This window comes from Penicillium chrysogenum (genome assembly GCF_028827035.1).
Source record: "Penicillium chrysogenum strain IBT 35668 chromosome Unknown utg000005l_segment0_segment0, whole genome shotgun sequence".
Classification (NCBI taxonomy): Eukaryota; Fungi; Ascomycota; class Eurotiomycetes; order Eurotiales; family Aspergillaceae; genus Penicillium; species Penicillium chrysogenum.
In genome coordinates this window covers 1,599,789-1,614,791 of record NW_026622753.1, presented here as the reverse complement: position 1 = coordinate 1,614,791, position 15,003 = coordinate 1,599,789, and the positions used below count along the sequence as shown (strand labels likewise).

Below are 15,003 nucleotides of genomic sequence, written 5' to 3'. Positions count from 1 at the left end.
TTTATCTTTCAGCTGGCATGTCTGCCTCGGCGCCCCAGGTGTCGGGTTCAGGTGGGATTCAATTGCCGACAGGGTCAAGGACCCTACGATGTATCTTTTCCCCTAAGAGCAAAATTTGCATTTTGTATGTTGTAGAGACAGGTACTTTTGTGTCCGATCATTGTGGGGCTGTTAGGGCTATCATCCCTTCTACTCCGTACCTATACTAAGTAACTATACTGTCCATACAAGATAGTAGATCCAATCTTCAATACTTGAACAGTGTAAATGGAATTGATTTTGTTTTCTAGAATAACTCATAACACCTCAAACAGAAATGCAAACCAAAAAAAAATACAAGAGGGATATCGTAGTAACCAAAACCACGCAATGAATCCAAACTCTTTTTGTCTCGAGGCAGTATACACGACCAGCGTATATACCCATCCCTCGCAAGCCCCTCTATTAGAAGAATCATATAAAACCCAAGGCTCACAAGCAGGGAATCAGTAGAAGGCAAAATCCGAAAAAAAAAAACCCCACGCAACATGCATTCGTTTCCGTTTCCATTTCCATTTCCATTTCCACGTCGAGTTTCATATCCCCATCACCACAATCACAATTACCGACTCCCAATCCAGCGACGGATCGCCTCCAAGGACGGGTCATCATCAACCCAGTGACCAGCGCGCAGATCAGCAGCACGCAAGTCCGCAACGACATGCTGGTCCGTGAAACGAGCCAGGTCCTGATGGAGGGTAGCAGTTGCGCTCTTCAAGGCGGTCGAGTGCTGGGCTGTTGGAGGGGAGCCGCGGAGAATGCTGGCGCGCGTCATGGCCCATCGCCGGGCTGCGGCGGCGCGCAGGTAGATCTTATGCGCTTGGAACCGGCGTGCGCTGCCGTCCAGGATCACTCTGGGGAGAGACTGTTAGTGTCTTGACATTGACTTGGGTAGCCTGGGTTCTGTGTACCTCTGTAGCTCGGCTTTCTCGGTCTCGACGTTCCCTTGCCCTGTTACCGGGCACGGTTGGTAGTTGGCGGCCATTAGGGTCTGGGCGGAGGCTTGGGACTCGCGGAGTACGACGAAGCCGTCTTCCCAGTATTCTTCTTGGGATGCTTCGACTTGCTGTTGCGAGATGTGGAGCAGGAGGGTGCGGTAGTCGTTGATTATCTCGGCGACTCGCATAGCGCGGGCTTGATTGACTGCTTGGTTATTAGCAGGTTGTTGGGTGATTGGTTGACTTAGTCAGCTTACATCCGTCTGCCATGTTTCTGGTAGATTAAGTATATAGATAGGAAGCTAATGGATCAGAGGATGGACGAGTAGGATGAAGGCAAAGGCAAGTATAAAGGATAGGACATCAAAGATAACCAATAAGAGATGAAGGAAAGGCAATGGTCATAGGAACTAATGGTCTATGGAGTCGAGAATGTTAGGCCACCAACAGCTGGGGGGTAAGGAAAGATATAAGTCTTCAAAGATTGGAAATGGTGTCCTTACCCCATACATGACAGCCAACGATCCTCAACCGAAAAAGGAAAAAGAAAAGCTAAAATACTACACAATAATAATAACATAAAAATTTAAAGGATTTATCAGCCCGCAATACAACAGCGGAGCCAACGTCAGGATACATCATTACCGAGAGGATGAGCTGCACCAATAGATGGGCAAGATCCCACGTTCAGGGAGCTCGGGTTGTCGACTACAGCTGGGATGGGACCGGGCCACTCCATAAGCTCCCGAGAAACCGTTTACGGCATGACTAGGACCATCCCTGTTCCAAGGAGATGGATCCGACGGTGGAGAAAGGAACAGGAAAAAAGGGTTATGTATGTATGGGAAAAGACACGGCCTATTGCATTAACACTGGTCCGAGTTGTAGATTGAAAGTGGAGAGCCTTAGCCCGCAGATGAGATTAGGTTCCTGTACGGCCGATTTGGGTTATCGCATGAGACGAGAGATGGTGTTTCATGCTGCTGATTGGAGATGATTGAGTGAACTATTCAGTGGGGAACCATTAAAATTTCTTATTCTTGTTTTGTTTTGTTTTTTGGTGTTTTTTCTTGTGATGCATCATGCATGACTCGTGGGACCCTTGTAGAGATTTCAGAAACAAAAGAGTAATATAGAGTAAGGGCAAAAGGAGTACTCTCAGCCTTGGACCTGCATTAGTTACTTGCTCAGACCTGAACTCGGACTTGACGTGTGGATCTGACAGTTAGGGAACATGTTCAGCTGGATATTTGCCACATTTATTCTTAGCCCTGGGACTCACTTTTAGCCACTTTAGTATCCCCTAGCCGCTCTAGTTCAATTGAATGAAGCCAATCAGATATGAAGAAAGAAAAAAACCCACAAAACCACAAAACCACAGGGACGCATAATTTATGGGCTGTCAGGACCCAGCCACGAAGCCACATGTGGCGCCCCGCACAACAACTCTTCTTAGTAGCATGCCCGTCCCTCTCCTTGCTTTTATGCGTCCACGGGTGATAAACTAATATCGGATTGTCTCCAAATTTCCAGGTGGCGGATTCTCCAGTCGCAGTCTTGACAGGCTGAATATGGTCTCGGACTACCCGACAGGGTTACGCTATAGTATCCATAGGTAGTATCGATAATCGATCTATGCTCTACTCCGTAGTATCCATAGTATCGGCGCTAATGAATGGGTCGATACTCTACCAGTATGGCGTCAAGGTGCAGGATGAGCCCCGAACATGACCGAAAGTATACTCGTGCAGGAAACAATTGAGTTATCATTCACAGATCGTCTGTTTCTCTAAAATAAAACACCAGAGTCCTTCCATTACTGGTCCACATACGTCCATAGCTTGCAGGTCCAGCTCGCTCAGTCCTTCTCGGCTATGGCCTGCAACCGTTCATCAATCTCCTCTTCCGTCAGGGCACGGAACCCTGTAGTGGTTCCCTCCTCGCCGGGGGCCCGCGGCCCACCGACGACACCAATCTCAATCTCGTGCTTCTTGAAGTCAACACTTAGCACATTGCTGAGGGCTGTGATACCCAGCTCCACAACCTCCTCCCAGCTACCCGTGGCCGCGTCCTTGTTCTTCAGCTTCTTCTCCAGGTAGTTCAACGCCTCCTGCTGCTTGGGACCAGATGCTGTTGCCTTGTACCCAACGTAGTAACCGGCCGGGTCACACTTGTAGAGCTGCGGGCCGCTCTCGTCATCCACAGAGATCAGGGTCGTAGCCACACCAAGTGGTCGCATGTAAGCCTGGAGAGTTTCGAAGAGAACCATGTCAGCTATTCCGTCTCTCTAGATGGGATTGCACGGTGGCGGAAAACCCTACCCTTTGTGTGTAGACCTGGTTGATATTTGCCAGACGCTTTGCCAGCACATCGCAAGGCATCTCATATCCGAACTTGTACCGGAATTCAGCAGCCTCACCACGGGCCCGGTCAACGGATGCACGAGCATCTGCTATGGAGCCAGTCATCACGCATCCTACGGAAGGCGAGATCTTGAAAACATGTGAAACGGAGGAGGGCTCGATCAATTTGTCCTGGTAGGCAGCGGATTAGCGTGAGCGCAATCCCGAGCTATGAACGAGGAATCCATCTTACAGCGACTTTCTTCTGCGAAATCACCACGGCACAGTCCTTGCCTCTCACACCGATGGAGGTGATGTTGGCTGAAGTGATGGCCTTGAATGCATATTCTGGGTGTTTTGTCAGCGGTCATGATAACAGCGTACGGATTGAGGCCGGGCAGATCGAGGCGGAATCATCGCCGAGTGGGCAATACATACCGACTTGGTACAATCGACCCTGGTCGGAGAAGATAGTGATATGTCTGTCGTAGGCGCTTCCTGCGGAGAGAACGAAGGTCAGTCGGGGATGAAGTCACTAGGCTGGGGGGGACCATCGTCGACGAGGAATCATACCAGACATGACGGCAGATCTTCAAGTATTTTATAGCTAGACTAACAGAAAGAAAGAAAAGGAATGAGGAAGGAGGGTCCGAGAGGATGAGATGATGGGGGTTGATCAGTGACGCGGTGCCAGAGCTGCCTGAGCTCAAGCTTGAGGTCGGCTTCACCGCCTTCCAGGTTCTATAAACAGTTTACCACCATTTGGTCATTGAATCTTTTACTATGAATGAGTATGAGGTATTGTTGATAAGGACCTGTACATAGATGATCAAAAGACTGCCTCGGACTTGCTTTTGCTATTATTTTTTGTTCACCCTGGATACGTGGAATACCAACTTCGAAGAGCAAACAGACCATATAGACATCTACTACATACACATACTTCGATGCACATGAATTATGGACGACACGAGGATAAAATGACTTTTGACATGAACATAATTACACCGTCCCAAATGCTGTGGTAGAGATATATACACATCCGAACCCTAGGTAGCAATCCAAACGCCAATTCGTCAGAACTACTCGCTGTCGCTTTCGCTGCTCGAGATTTCGATCTGAGCTGTCCTGAGCTTTCGCTTCTGCGTCTTTTTCGGCACAGCAGGCTTGGGCTTTTCTTCGCGAACTGGCACAAACTTCTCCTTCCTCTTGGCAGCTTTGCTCTGCTTGTTCGACATTGCGACACCACTGGGGGCGGACGATGAAGGAGTGCTTGCGGCACTTTGTTTGGCAGGGGCCGGGGTAGTAGATGTCTTGTCATCACTGTCGCTGTCGCTGTCGCTGCTGCTGCTGCTGCTGCCACCGCTCGACGAGGTCTCGTCATCGCTATCCGGCGCAGGCTTGCTGGCAGCCTTCTTCGAAGCCGGGGCATCATCATCGCTATCCTCGCTGCTGCTGATATCAACAACCATAGTTCTGTTCTTCCGCTTCTTGTTCACCGGCGGCTCAGTAGCCTTGGGTTTCGATTTCGGCTTCTTCAAATCCTCGGCGCTGAAAAGCTTGCCGGCAACAGCGAAAAAGACTAGCTCTGCTCGCTGCCTCTTCGGCAAACGCTTTTGAATGTCTCCCTCCAACTTTTCTCCGAAGTCGACGTTATCCAGATCCTCGTCCCCCTTGGGCAAGCACTCGCGGAACGCATTGATGGCTTCCAGGTACTCGGGGCTTGTGGCTGGCTCCTGATTCTCCGCTTCTTCGTCATCCTTCGGCTTGTCAAGATCCATATCGGCCTTGATCACATCTCTCGCAGCATTGCTCATTCGCACCTTAGCGGCATCACCTTTCAGGCCCTGCATGTACGCCAGCAGCGATGTGTTGTACTTAGAGGGGACATGCTCAAGCGAATACAGGTGCTTGAACAGGTTGGTTTCCTTGTTCTTTTGGAACTTCCATGTCGCGCGTGCTCGGTGGTAGTGGCTCAGGTACGAGAGAATAGGCGTTTCGTGGATTGGACCATCAGCCGAGGTGGTGCCGTTCTTCCTTTGCTTCTTCTTCTCTCGCTTGCGCTTCTTCATCTCTTCGATAGCCTTGTCTGTGGCGTCTTCGGTGTCTGCGTCGGCCCCGTCGGTTGCGGCAGCGTCATTGCTCTCGGCATCGTCCGACTCACTTTCGGAGTCGCCGTCGAACTCCTTCGTTCCGGGCCCAAACGAGACTCGCTTCTTCTTTTTCTTGTGCGATTCTTCATCCTTGCCATTCTGCTCGTTGTCATCTTCGGTATGGCGGCGCTTCTTCTTTTTCTTCACTTCGCCGTCTGTCGCGGGTGTCGCATCCTCGGGAACGGACTTGCGCTTTTTCTTGTCCTTCTTGTCCTTCTTGTCGGATTTGGGGTCTTCTTTACTGCGAGTGGACTCCTGTGTGTCTGGACTTCTCTCCTCTCCAGTAGAATCCTTCGACTTCTTGAGCTTCGATCCGAGCTTTTTCGACGCCGGGGACTGGGCGTCCGTCTGGTGCGCCATCGTTGTCGAGGGTGGGTTGCGACAGGGTCAGATAAGGCACAAATTGAATTGAGAGGAGCGTGACGCTCAAAAGAAGGCTGAAATTTGAAGCTCACGGCCTGTAAATGCGACCTCGATTGTGTTGCTGAGATGGTTGGGCGGAGACTACTTTTTTTCTGCCGATCAATTGCGCTAGCCAATCATATTGTCTCTTCTATGTACATATGTACCTAGGTACTCTCAATGGCTATTTTGCAAGAGAATCACCAATTGAAACATATAAACAGCATGAATGCAAAGGTGGACGGTACAGACTCGTCAGTCAGAAGATTGTGCTTGGAGGTTTCGTTATTGAGTCAACATCCGGATGCTTCGCCAACTGGACCATTCGAGCGCTGCACTCGACCAAGTACACAAAATGTGCGGCCTAGTCTGTTCTCTTTATTGATATATCAGAGTCCAGGATCTCAACATGCAAAGAACTGAAGATTTGCTCACACAGAAAAGGAGGTACGGGAAGAGAGCTACCATGAAGAAGACAAACAAAGCTGCTCTTCCAGCAAACAACACCAGTGAGAAACTGACTCCACAACGCAATGCGTGATAATTTCTCATCTGGCCCAGAACGTTGCTGGGAGACAAGCGCCTAAGTCGTAGGGAGTCAAGGAGATATGGAGGTAAGATCAAAGGAAACTACCAGAGTATGACTGCCTAACTTGTTAGACATTAAGAAGGGAATGAGAGGCTTTGTATAGACGCGCAGGCATAACAACAACGCGCAATTTACGGGCCACGAGTAGTACTTAGGAGATGCACAAAAACTAGCCAACTTCTTCTCCAAGTGCCCGGACGAGCCGTACAGTTAATGAAAAAGTGTTCGCGTCGTATAGGGGCAGTGTAAGCCTAATGACACGGTGCAACAAGACATAGCCTAGCTGCGGGGTTCAAAAATTGGGTCAGTGGTTGATTTCCAAAGCACCTGCACGGAAGTTCTGGAGAGAGAAGAAAAGAAGAAAAGGACGTATTGGGGTCTGGGGACCTTATTTATACCCCATGGCAGTTTAAGGCGGTGATGAATTTGTCTATAACAGTATAAAACCGCGTAGGTTTAAGAGCGGAGAGATTGGGGAATCATTGCTACTAAAGGCCAAACAGTTTGACCGTACTAGATGCACACAATCACTCTCCAAAGCCCGAGCTAGGCCAACTGGAAGTAATAACGCCAGCCAATTCATACCTTCAGTCTTAGGGAAACTGACAGCCATCAAAGTTCTCGATGTCGTTTACCGCCTAGGCGAATATCCTGTGGATGAACTTTGTCCTAATCTGAAATGTAAGGAGAATATAAGAAGGCGGGGAGCTGACGAATGTTAAGAGATTATCTTCTTTTAGTTGCTCGTGCTGATCTATATAGATTCGAGAAGACTGGGAGGAATAGCGATGTCTATAACGGCCTCTAGAAGATGGCTTCTCCTACTTGACGCCAAAATATGGAATACTACTGGAAATGTTTCCAACTATACGATCAAGAGGCCTACCACCAGCATTGCTAAGTTCACTAGGATGGCATTCGTTATAAAGCTATCACCTACCGCAATACATTAATCACGCCGGCATATTGCACTTTCTGTCTATAGGATGATAACCTAGACGCTCTCTTTCGGATGACACCGTTTTCCCGAAGCCATGGTTTCAGAAAGCATTCAAAGACTCATATCATTGGTATGAAGTGTGACATAGAGTATGTCCATATGATCTTGCAGGAAACCAATGGTACATAAGACATTCAACGACACTATCTTCACAACAACTCGAGTAGTATTTTGTCAGGTTCTACTACAAACACTCTAAAGTCTCTCCCAGTCTCCCAGTAGACTACCAGATCCTAAATGGCGAAGAATTTGAGGAAATAAGAAACTATAGTGTACAGTTATAATCGAGTGAAGGACCCGTGACTGGATCTGAGGGACGGAGTAAGTTGACTATCATTCAGACATATAACGTGCCATTGTGGATTGGTGTTACCAGGAACCTGGGGGACATACGACCATCCCCGCACTCTAATTGTATCAATCGCGACCACATCACTGATATCAAGGATCAGGGCGCCGTCTCTTTTCACCTATAGGGGGCTGTGTTATGAAAATGGCGGACCAGCTCATTCCAGTTTTTGTTGGGCCAAGATATCCTATAGATTTCCAAATCAAGCTTTGTACATAGGCTCAGGCTTCTATAGCATTGAGGTACATACACCATATAGTTTACAGATGCATAATTAAATGACAAAATTCTATAGATATAAACTCAGAAAGGCTAGTATATCAAAGACCAAAGATCCCAGCGAGGTTCCCGCGTGGCACGCACCTCTAGCACTTCGACATTCTTCAGGTCGTTTTGATCAACGATGAATTCCTGGAGGAAACTCGCTGAAGATGAGATGAGCGGCTCTAGGGCATAGTGACCGTAGTTCACCATCCCAGGGGGATACTTGGAAGTGATCGTTGTCAACCTAGGTAAAGTCCCAAGGTTCATTCAATCCATGGATGTTGCTATAGATCTTGCCTGAAAGCTTGGCAGGGGATCGACAACTTTGATTGGGTGACATTACGGAATATGCCCAGGTGGGTCCATCCGTTGTCACAACTACCAATAGTATTGTCTGAACACAAAGGCGGTGTGTTTCTGCCCCAGAGTGGGGTTATATTGAACTAAACGCATAGACCTTTCGCCCTTCGGGGCATATGGTCAACTGAAAATATACAGAGAAGATTAGCATGGCCCCTGCACTAAGGATGACACGCATAATCAAAGAGAAGCTACCTATTTTTTTTTTCATCACGCAAGCTCAGTTATAGTTCTAGGGTACGAGCTTTTTATGTATGTTGTATATCATTGCGATGTTATACTGTGGATGTGGATATCACGTGTCCATCGCCGTTCGACTCTCCATGTTGTCACGGTATATTTTGGAAACTTTAAGGATCAGTCCTTCAGGGCATACCGTGAAGTGGAAATATGTAGAGAGGATTAGCAAGGCCCCCTACTATTCTTCTCCTTCGACATCCTTTCCTAAGGTGTTTATTTCTTGTTATTAATAAACTTGCTTTTTATATTTGTTGGTATTCTATTATGTATCCAGCTCTCGGCAATTTTATATAAAGTCCAATGAAAAGAAAATATCGTAGAACTCGTCAATTGCATTAATGATGCCCTCACAAGAGGAACGTAATAGCTGCAGACATCTATGTCCCAGTCCCAGAAGCAGACCCAGGACCATTAGTCCCAGTATCCCTCCTATCCCTGCGCACCTCTTTCTGTACAAAACCCTCAGTTCCAGACCCCGTAGCCGCCGCAGACGCCGCAGCTCTCCGTTTCACTTTTTCCCTTTCCTTCTCCTTCTCCTTATCCCGCGCGCTAGGACCAGCCGCCTTCCGCCGTTTAGGCAGTTCATAGACATCATTGAAGTTCATTACAACGCCCAAGAAGCGCATATCCACGTCCGGCTGGTACGACAGATCGCCGAGGAGGACAGTCAGACGGGAGCGGAACTCGGCGGAGAGTTCGCGGAGGCGGACGCGAAGCGAGGCAAGCATGTTGTCGTCGGCGGCGAGATTGGAACCAGATAATGAAAGCGGGGTGTTGACGCCGTCCACCCCAGCACTGTCGGGTCGGATGTCCGGGGTCGAGGCCATTGAGGTCCCCGTCCGGGTGTTGGACTGGCGGGAGAGGAGATCACGCTCTGTGAGACCCCATTGACCCTGAGCAGTGCGGGTCTCGATCTTGGCGTTGATCTCCTGGCGGCGGGTGAATTCCGCAACGGAGAAGGAGTACAAGCCGTCTACAGCATCTTTGTAGGCAAGCATGAACTTGAGGATTTGGTGGAGCTGACTGAGGAAGCTTTCTTCGGGTTGTTTGACGGAGGTTGAGGTTGAGGTGCCGTATCGCGAGGAGGATGCAGATCCTAGTAGACCCTTGTGGGTGATGGAGTTGAGGTATTTGGTGTGGGCTTCGATAAGGTCGTCCAGCGTGCAATCCGGTCTCCGGATTGCCTCGAGCAGTTGTTCCCAGCTGGACTCGATGACTTCAAACAGAATATAGTATTGGAGCTGGTTGACGAAGTGGATCATTTCTGCAATCACGCAGCGTGCTCGCTTCCAGTCTGCTCCGACTTTGTCCTCCACGTTGCCGAGCACTCCTCGTGCACCGGTCATGCATCGTCGCCAGGTGCTGTTCAGCGCGAACTCGACTCGCTTGATGCGCCAGAGGAAATTGAACACCTTCAAGTATTGAGTTGACGCCCAAGGTGTGATGACCACATCTACGGGGGCATCGATTTTGTATTCCAGCGTGAAGCAATCCCACCCAATTTCACCGTGGCTCAGCTCGAGCATACGGGCATCAAGCCGACGCAGCACTTCTGGGGTGTCGTACTGTGCATTGGAGGCACGGATAGCATGTTCTAGCTGTGCAGTTAGGGTATGTCGATATTGTGAATTTGCTGGACGATCCAGATTTGTGGCAAGCGATTCCATGAGCAAAGCAATGAAGTCTCCTTGACCCAGTAGCAGGTAACTCTTCAGTGCTTTTAGGTGATCAAAGAGGTTGAATTTTCCATTCATCAGGGAAATCAATCGAGCCATTGTGGTCTTATATGCCTCATCAATCGAGATCTCGAGAGTGGCGGTATCACCATATCGAAGCTCCTTGGAGGCTTTCTTTGAATAGGCCTCCACCCACGCCGAATCGTCGCAGCCATGGCGGATGAAGTTCAAGGACTTTCCAATCAGAAAAATCTTCTTGGCGAACTCCTGATTAATGACTGAAGGTACCATGTCATCATCAAGCTTATATTTGTCCTCCCAGACGCTAGTCGCAAGCCGTCGGGGGTCAGTCTTCGGCCGGAACTCTGGATCAGCGACAAAGAATTCCTTGTATGGATCTGACAGTTCGCCATCGTAGATCCATAGTCGTAACATGTCGTAGAATGGACGCGTCACATGCTCGAGAAGTTTCTCGGCGAATGCGCACACGAATGGGTCACCGTGGGATGTTGAAAAGCCGTGTATTAAGGAAATCAACTGGCCGCCCCTCTTACCTATGATGCGTCAGCCGTTAAACAGATCTAGTCATATGTCTGAGCACTTACTCTGAGCCTCTTCCACAATCAAGCTCATCAGTCGAAGGGCCATCGTAGCATCTCTCGTCCACACCACGCACCGCTTCAAGGTAACGCCACCCTTACGTACACCTTGAGGCTCGGTTCCATCTCCAATCGCGACCAGCGCCTGTCGGATCTCCGCCTCTAGTGTAGCCACTAAGCTAAGATATGCGCGCAACTCAATGGCAATAGCAGCTCGCAAGCTCTGGTTCACCAGCCCGCCTTCTTCGCTCCCCACAAACGCAGACAATCCTTTATAGAGGAGACAAGGCTCTGCCAATGTGTTAAGAAGTGAGGTTATCGGTGCAGGCAGGTTCGAGGGCAATTTCAAGCTCGACGAGGAATTGAATTGCAGATTCGACGAAGACAACCCTTGCAAGTTGAACGGAAGGTCGCGCAGGAGCCTATGTTCAACAGACCCAGAGGACCTCGCCGGTCCTGATGGATTAGCGCTCGAAGACCGAGGTGAGCCAGCACGAACATGCTCGTCGCTGGGACGCTCATTGACTCCAGCCTCAACACGGGTGGCTGGTATTTCAGTCGAGCTGCGTCCAGCCTGGTCTACGCCATCACGATTGATATCATGCCGCAGTGAGCTCTGTCGCTCCATCTTCGCCGGCAGTACGCGTTGGTGTTGCTGCGAAGCCGACGAGCTAACAGCTGGGCCCTCATCCTCCGAATCGATCATTGTGCCCCGTCTTGGGCGTGCACCACCCTTCCCCAACATATTGTGCAAATGCGCATCGTCCATCAACGGGCTCCGGCTTCGTTCCCCGCCATCCACCGGCTCTTCGGAGGCAGATAACTTATAAAGCAGAAAGAGGATACCCCATTTCTGCGACAACACAGGCTGCGTCAGGAGGCGGGAGTAGAGATTGGAAAACCGCACCGCCTTATCCGGGCTGACATTTTCACGGCGCAGCTTGCGCTTAATCAGATCGGGCGCGTTGTTGATACTCTCTGTTCCCACGAAACTTCCGCGCCGTCCACCAAGCCCCGCTGGCGATCCTGGGTCTGGGGCGTTGGTGCTGGTGTGGGTATCGAGAATGCGCCAGGCGCGCTCCATGAGGGCATGGTGACGGCGGCTTTCGGCTGAGGCGAGGGCTTCCTCTGCGTCGGAGTAGTCTTCGTCTTGGATGGCGGAGATCGGGAGCGCGGGGGGTTAGGCCATCGACTAGCTGGGAGAGGGCGTCATCTAGGCGGCGCCCACGCGCAGGGTTTCGGGCTGGATTTGACATTGTCTGCCCGATGCCCTAGTGGGCGGATTATTCGGTGTGTTGTATCTGTTCGCTCGTGGTTGGCCTTTGCGGATGCTGCGTTTGCGGAGGAATTGTTGGACCAGAGATTGCGGTCAGGCAGCAGGCTGTAGGGGAAAGATCGCAAATCAGGCCTAGCACTAAACAGTGCTACTTCAATACACGTCTGAGATGAACCTTCCAAATTGCATCTCAATGGAAGTAACGCGGACTCAAGCTTGAAGCTTGAATGTTTGTGTTTGTGATGTTTGGAGTGCCTTGGTGCCGATTTCCTAAGGCACCTTACTCTTATCGCCCTATCGCTATCTGAGTTTCCGCCCTTCATATATCAGCCCTCATAAAAGTCCGGGGCTCCCTAGTTACTGCTTGAGGCTCACGACTCCCTGTTCTTTCACTATAGTATAGTTACCCGGGCTATTTTATGAGCTACCCATCGACGAGTTTCCCACAACAATTAGATATCTGCACATGAGCCCACATACACAGTTTAAGAAAACTAGAGCGTGGCCTTCACCGGCCAAATCACGGAATAGTTATACGCAAGGAACTTGGATCATTCGGTCTAAATTCAGCGATTGCCGGACTCCAGCTAAGCTAATATGCGGTCAAGCCAAGGTGCATGCAACATGGGGACCATGACTCGGGCCAATTTGGAGCAGACCCGCTATAGTGACGTCTGTGAGTCGTTCATACAGGATCTGTAGGATTTGGCCCCAAAGGCCTTAACAAAGTATCAATCCATTTTACTTCTGCCTTATTCCTATTATTATATGTTCTTCCATTTCTCTTTCCATGTCCCTGTTTTAATAAACCATATGTGCAATCTCCTAATATAATATGGGTCCAGACACATCTACCTCTGCAACCGTGTGGCCATTTTTCAGAGCTCTGTGCAATGCAAAGCTCAAATTACTCGCTGTTTTCTTGACCGTCTCGACCATCCTCCTACTGACACTGTATTCGGGGGTCTATCAGAAGACATCTCATCTAGCGTGAAAGATGAGCTTGTAAACGAGAAAGACTACTGGACATGGGAAACGAGCACGCGATTCCGGAAATCCCAGCATGACAATGGCAGCGGTGGGAGCTCGCAAAATGCAACCTGCGACACTTTCCCATCAGACGTGCTATCGCGTGTTCAGATCATCTTGAAAACTAGCGCAACCGAAGACCCGAAACGAGTCAACACGCACATGGCCTCCGTAACTCGCTGCATTTCCAATCTACTAGTTGTGTCAGACAAGGAGACCGAGCTGCATGGCCATCATGTGCACGATATCCTAGCCGACCTGCCACCCTCAGCCCGGAATCTGATTCCGGAGTTCAAAGGGTACGATGCGCTCCAGCGCGGGGCGAGCAATATCGACGGCGCGGCAGGGTGGAGACTCGATCGATTCAAGTTCCTGCCCATGGTGGAACGGGCTAAGAAAGTGAATCCCAGCGCGGAGTGGTACGTCTTTATCGAGACGGATACTTACTTCGTGTGGGATAACCTGTTCCGAATGCTGGAGCAGTTCGACCCATCATTCCCTCTGTATATGGGATCACCCGCGCCAGGCCGGGATATAGGTGATGGGAAAGTCAATTGGTTTGCATACGGTGGCTCGGGCTTTGTGCTGTCCAGAGCTGCGGTTGATACATTGGTGGCGCGGGAGATTGGTAGATATGGACAGTTTATTGGACAATCGCTCAGCGAACAGTATATGCAGATGGTGAAAGATGACTGCTGCGGCGACTCTGTGCTTGGGTTTGCGCTGTATGAAAAGGGCATCGAGTTATCTGGGATGTGGCCGATGTTCAATGCGCACCCGCTGGACTCGATTCCGTTTGGTGATGATCATCACTGGTGCCAACCTGTTATCAGCATGCATAAATCGCAATTGAGTGATATGACTGGGCTGGCAGAGTGGGAGGATAAGCGAGATAGAACGGTATGATTTTGATTTGCTGAACCTACTGGTGCACATGCTAATTCATATCCATTTAGAACCCCTTATTATATGCAGACTTGGTTGACTACCACCGCCTGGGACAGTTGCCGGAGCGAAAAGGATGGGATAATGGAGCCCACGGTGGAATTATTGAACAACCTGATACTCTGCCCCAGCATGGGTCATTAGAAGCCTGTCGTCAGGCCTGCCATGATAAGGATTGGTGTATGTCTTACACTTACGACACCGCTGGAGCCTGTGTGTTTGTGCAGAGCTTGCGACTTGGCGCTGCTAGCAAGATGGAAATTGCCAACCAATTCACGGCTGGATGGGACAATGACAAGATCCAAAATTGGCGAGCAAACAACAAGTGTAAACAGGCCATGTGGATGAAGCCGAGTTTGACGAGAATTATCTGAAGCGCTTTGGACATGTACACGACTTTCAAAAATCTACTATAGAATGTTAATAAATGATATACGATGTCGGATGCTACAATTCCTACATGTACAGATCCCAGAGCTGGGGCTGTAATAAGCGCAGCAATCACTTGCCTCCATTACCAGTACCCAAGGGTATACTGAAGATCTACATAAATGCATAATATGACACTTTGAAAGCGATTGTCGATTCATTTGCCCAACCATCTGGTTCAAGGAAACTAGTCAAACACATCAGAAAATCACAAAAGCCATCCGTACGCCGTCCAGGAATCATGTATTTCGACACAAGCAACCCACATTTGGGAGAAGAAACAATGCACCGATGTGCCCTCAAGTATTAGACAAGCGAAAGGTAAAAATCCCTCTGAGCCATCAAGGAGGAGGATTAAAAGAAAGGAAAAGCG

General features: G+C 49.6%; 5 protein-coding genes across 5 annotated transcripts; 1 reads left to right on the top strand and 4 right to left on the bottom strand.

Annotated features, from left to right (window-relative positions):
• Positions 1-601: 601 nt before the first annotated feature.
• N7489_009019 (uncharacterized protein) lies at positions 602-1,247 on the bottom strand (the record flags this gene model as incomplete). The annotated part of the gene is made up of 3 exons (XM_056714769.1): positions 602-893; positions 951-1,182; positions 1,235-1,247. The coding sequence occupies 3 exons, from the start codon at positions 1,245-1,247 to the stop codon at positions 602-604; spliced, it is 537 nt and encodes a 178-aa protein (XP_056562391.1).
• A 1,588-nt stretch (positions 1,248-2,835) lies between these two features.
• Positions 2,836-3,899, bottom strand: prs2 (proteasome core particle subunit alpha 1; the record flags this gene model as incomplete). Its single annotated transcript, XM_056714768.1, has 5 exons — positions 2,836-3,222; positions 3,299-3,511; positions 3,573-3,667; positions 3,758-3,817; positions 3,893-3,899. 5 exons carry the CDS (start codon positions 3,897-3,899, stop codon positions 2,836-2,838), a joined length of 762 nt encoding a protein of 253 aa, XP_056562390.1.
• A 502-nt stretch (positions 3,900-4,401) lies between these two features.
• Positions 4,402-5,832, bottom strand: N7489_009017 (WKF domain-containing protein; the record flags this gene model as incomplete). Its single annotated transcript, XM_056714767.1, has 1 exon — positions 4,402-5,832. One exon carries the CDS (start codon positions 5,830-5,832, stop codon positions 4,402-4,404), a length of 1,431 nt encoding a protein of 476 aa, XP_056562389.1.
• A 3,221-nt stretch (positions 5,833-9,053) lies between these two features.
• N7489_009016 (tubulin gamma complex associated family protein) lies at positions 9,054-12,207 on the bottom strand (the record flags this gene model as incomplete). The annotated part of the gene is made up of 3 exons (XM_056714766.1): positions 9,054-10,906; positions 10,958-12,100; positions 12,180-12,207. The coding sequence occupies 3 exons, from the start codon at positions 12,205-12,207 to the stop codon at positions 9,054-9,056; spliced, it is 3,024 nt and encodes a 1,007-aa protein (XP_056562388.1).
• Positions 12,208-12,851: 644 nt separating this feature from the next.
• Positions 12,852-14,575, top strand: N7489_009015 (uncharacterized protein; the record flags this gene model as incomplete). The annotated part of the gene is made up of 3 exons (XM_056714765.1): positions 12,852-12,925; positions 13,073-14,156; positions 14,213-14,575. 3 exons carry the CDS (start codon positions 12,852-12,854, stop codon positions 14,573-14,575), a joined length of 1,521 nt encoding a protein of 506 aa, XP_056562387.1.
• Between the last annotated feature and the right edge of the window lie 428 nt (positions 14,576-15,003).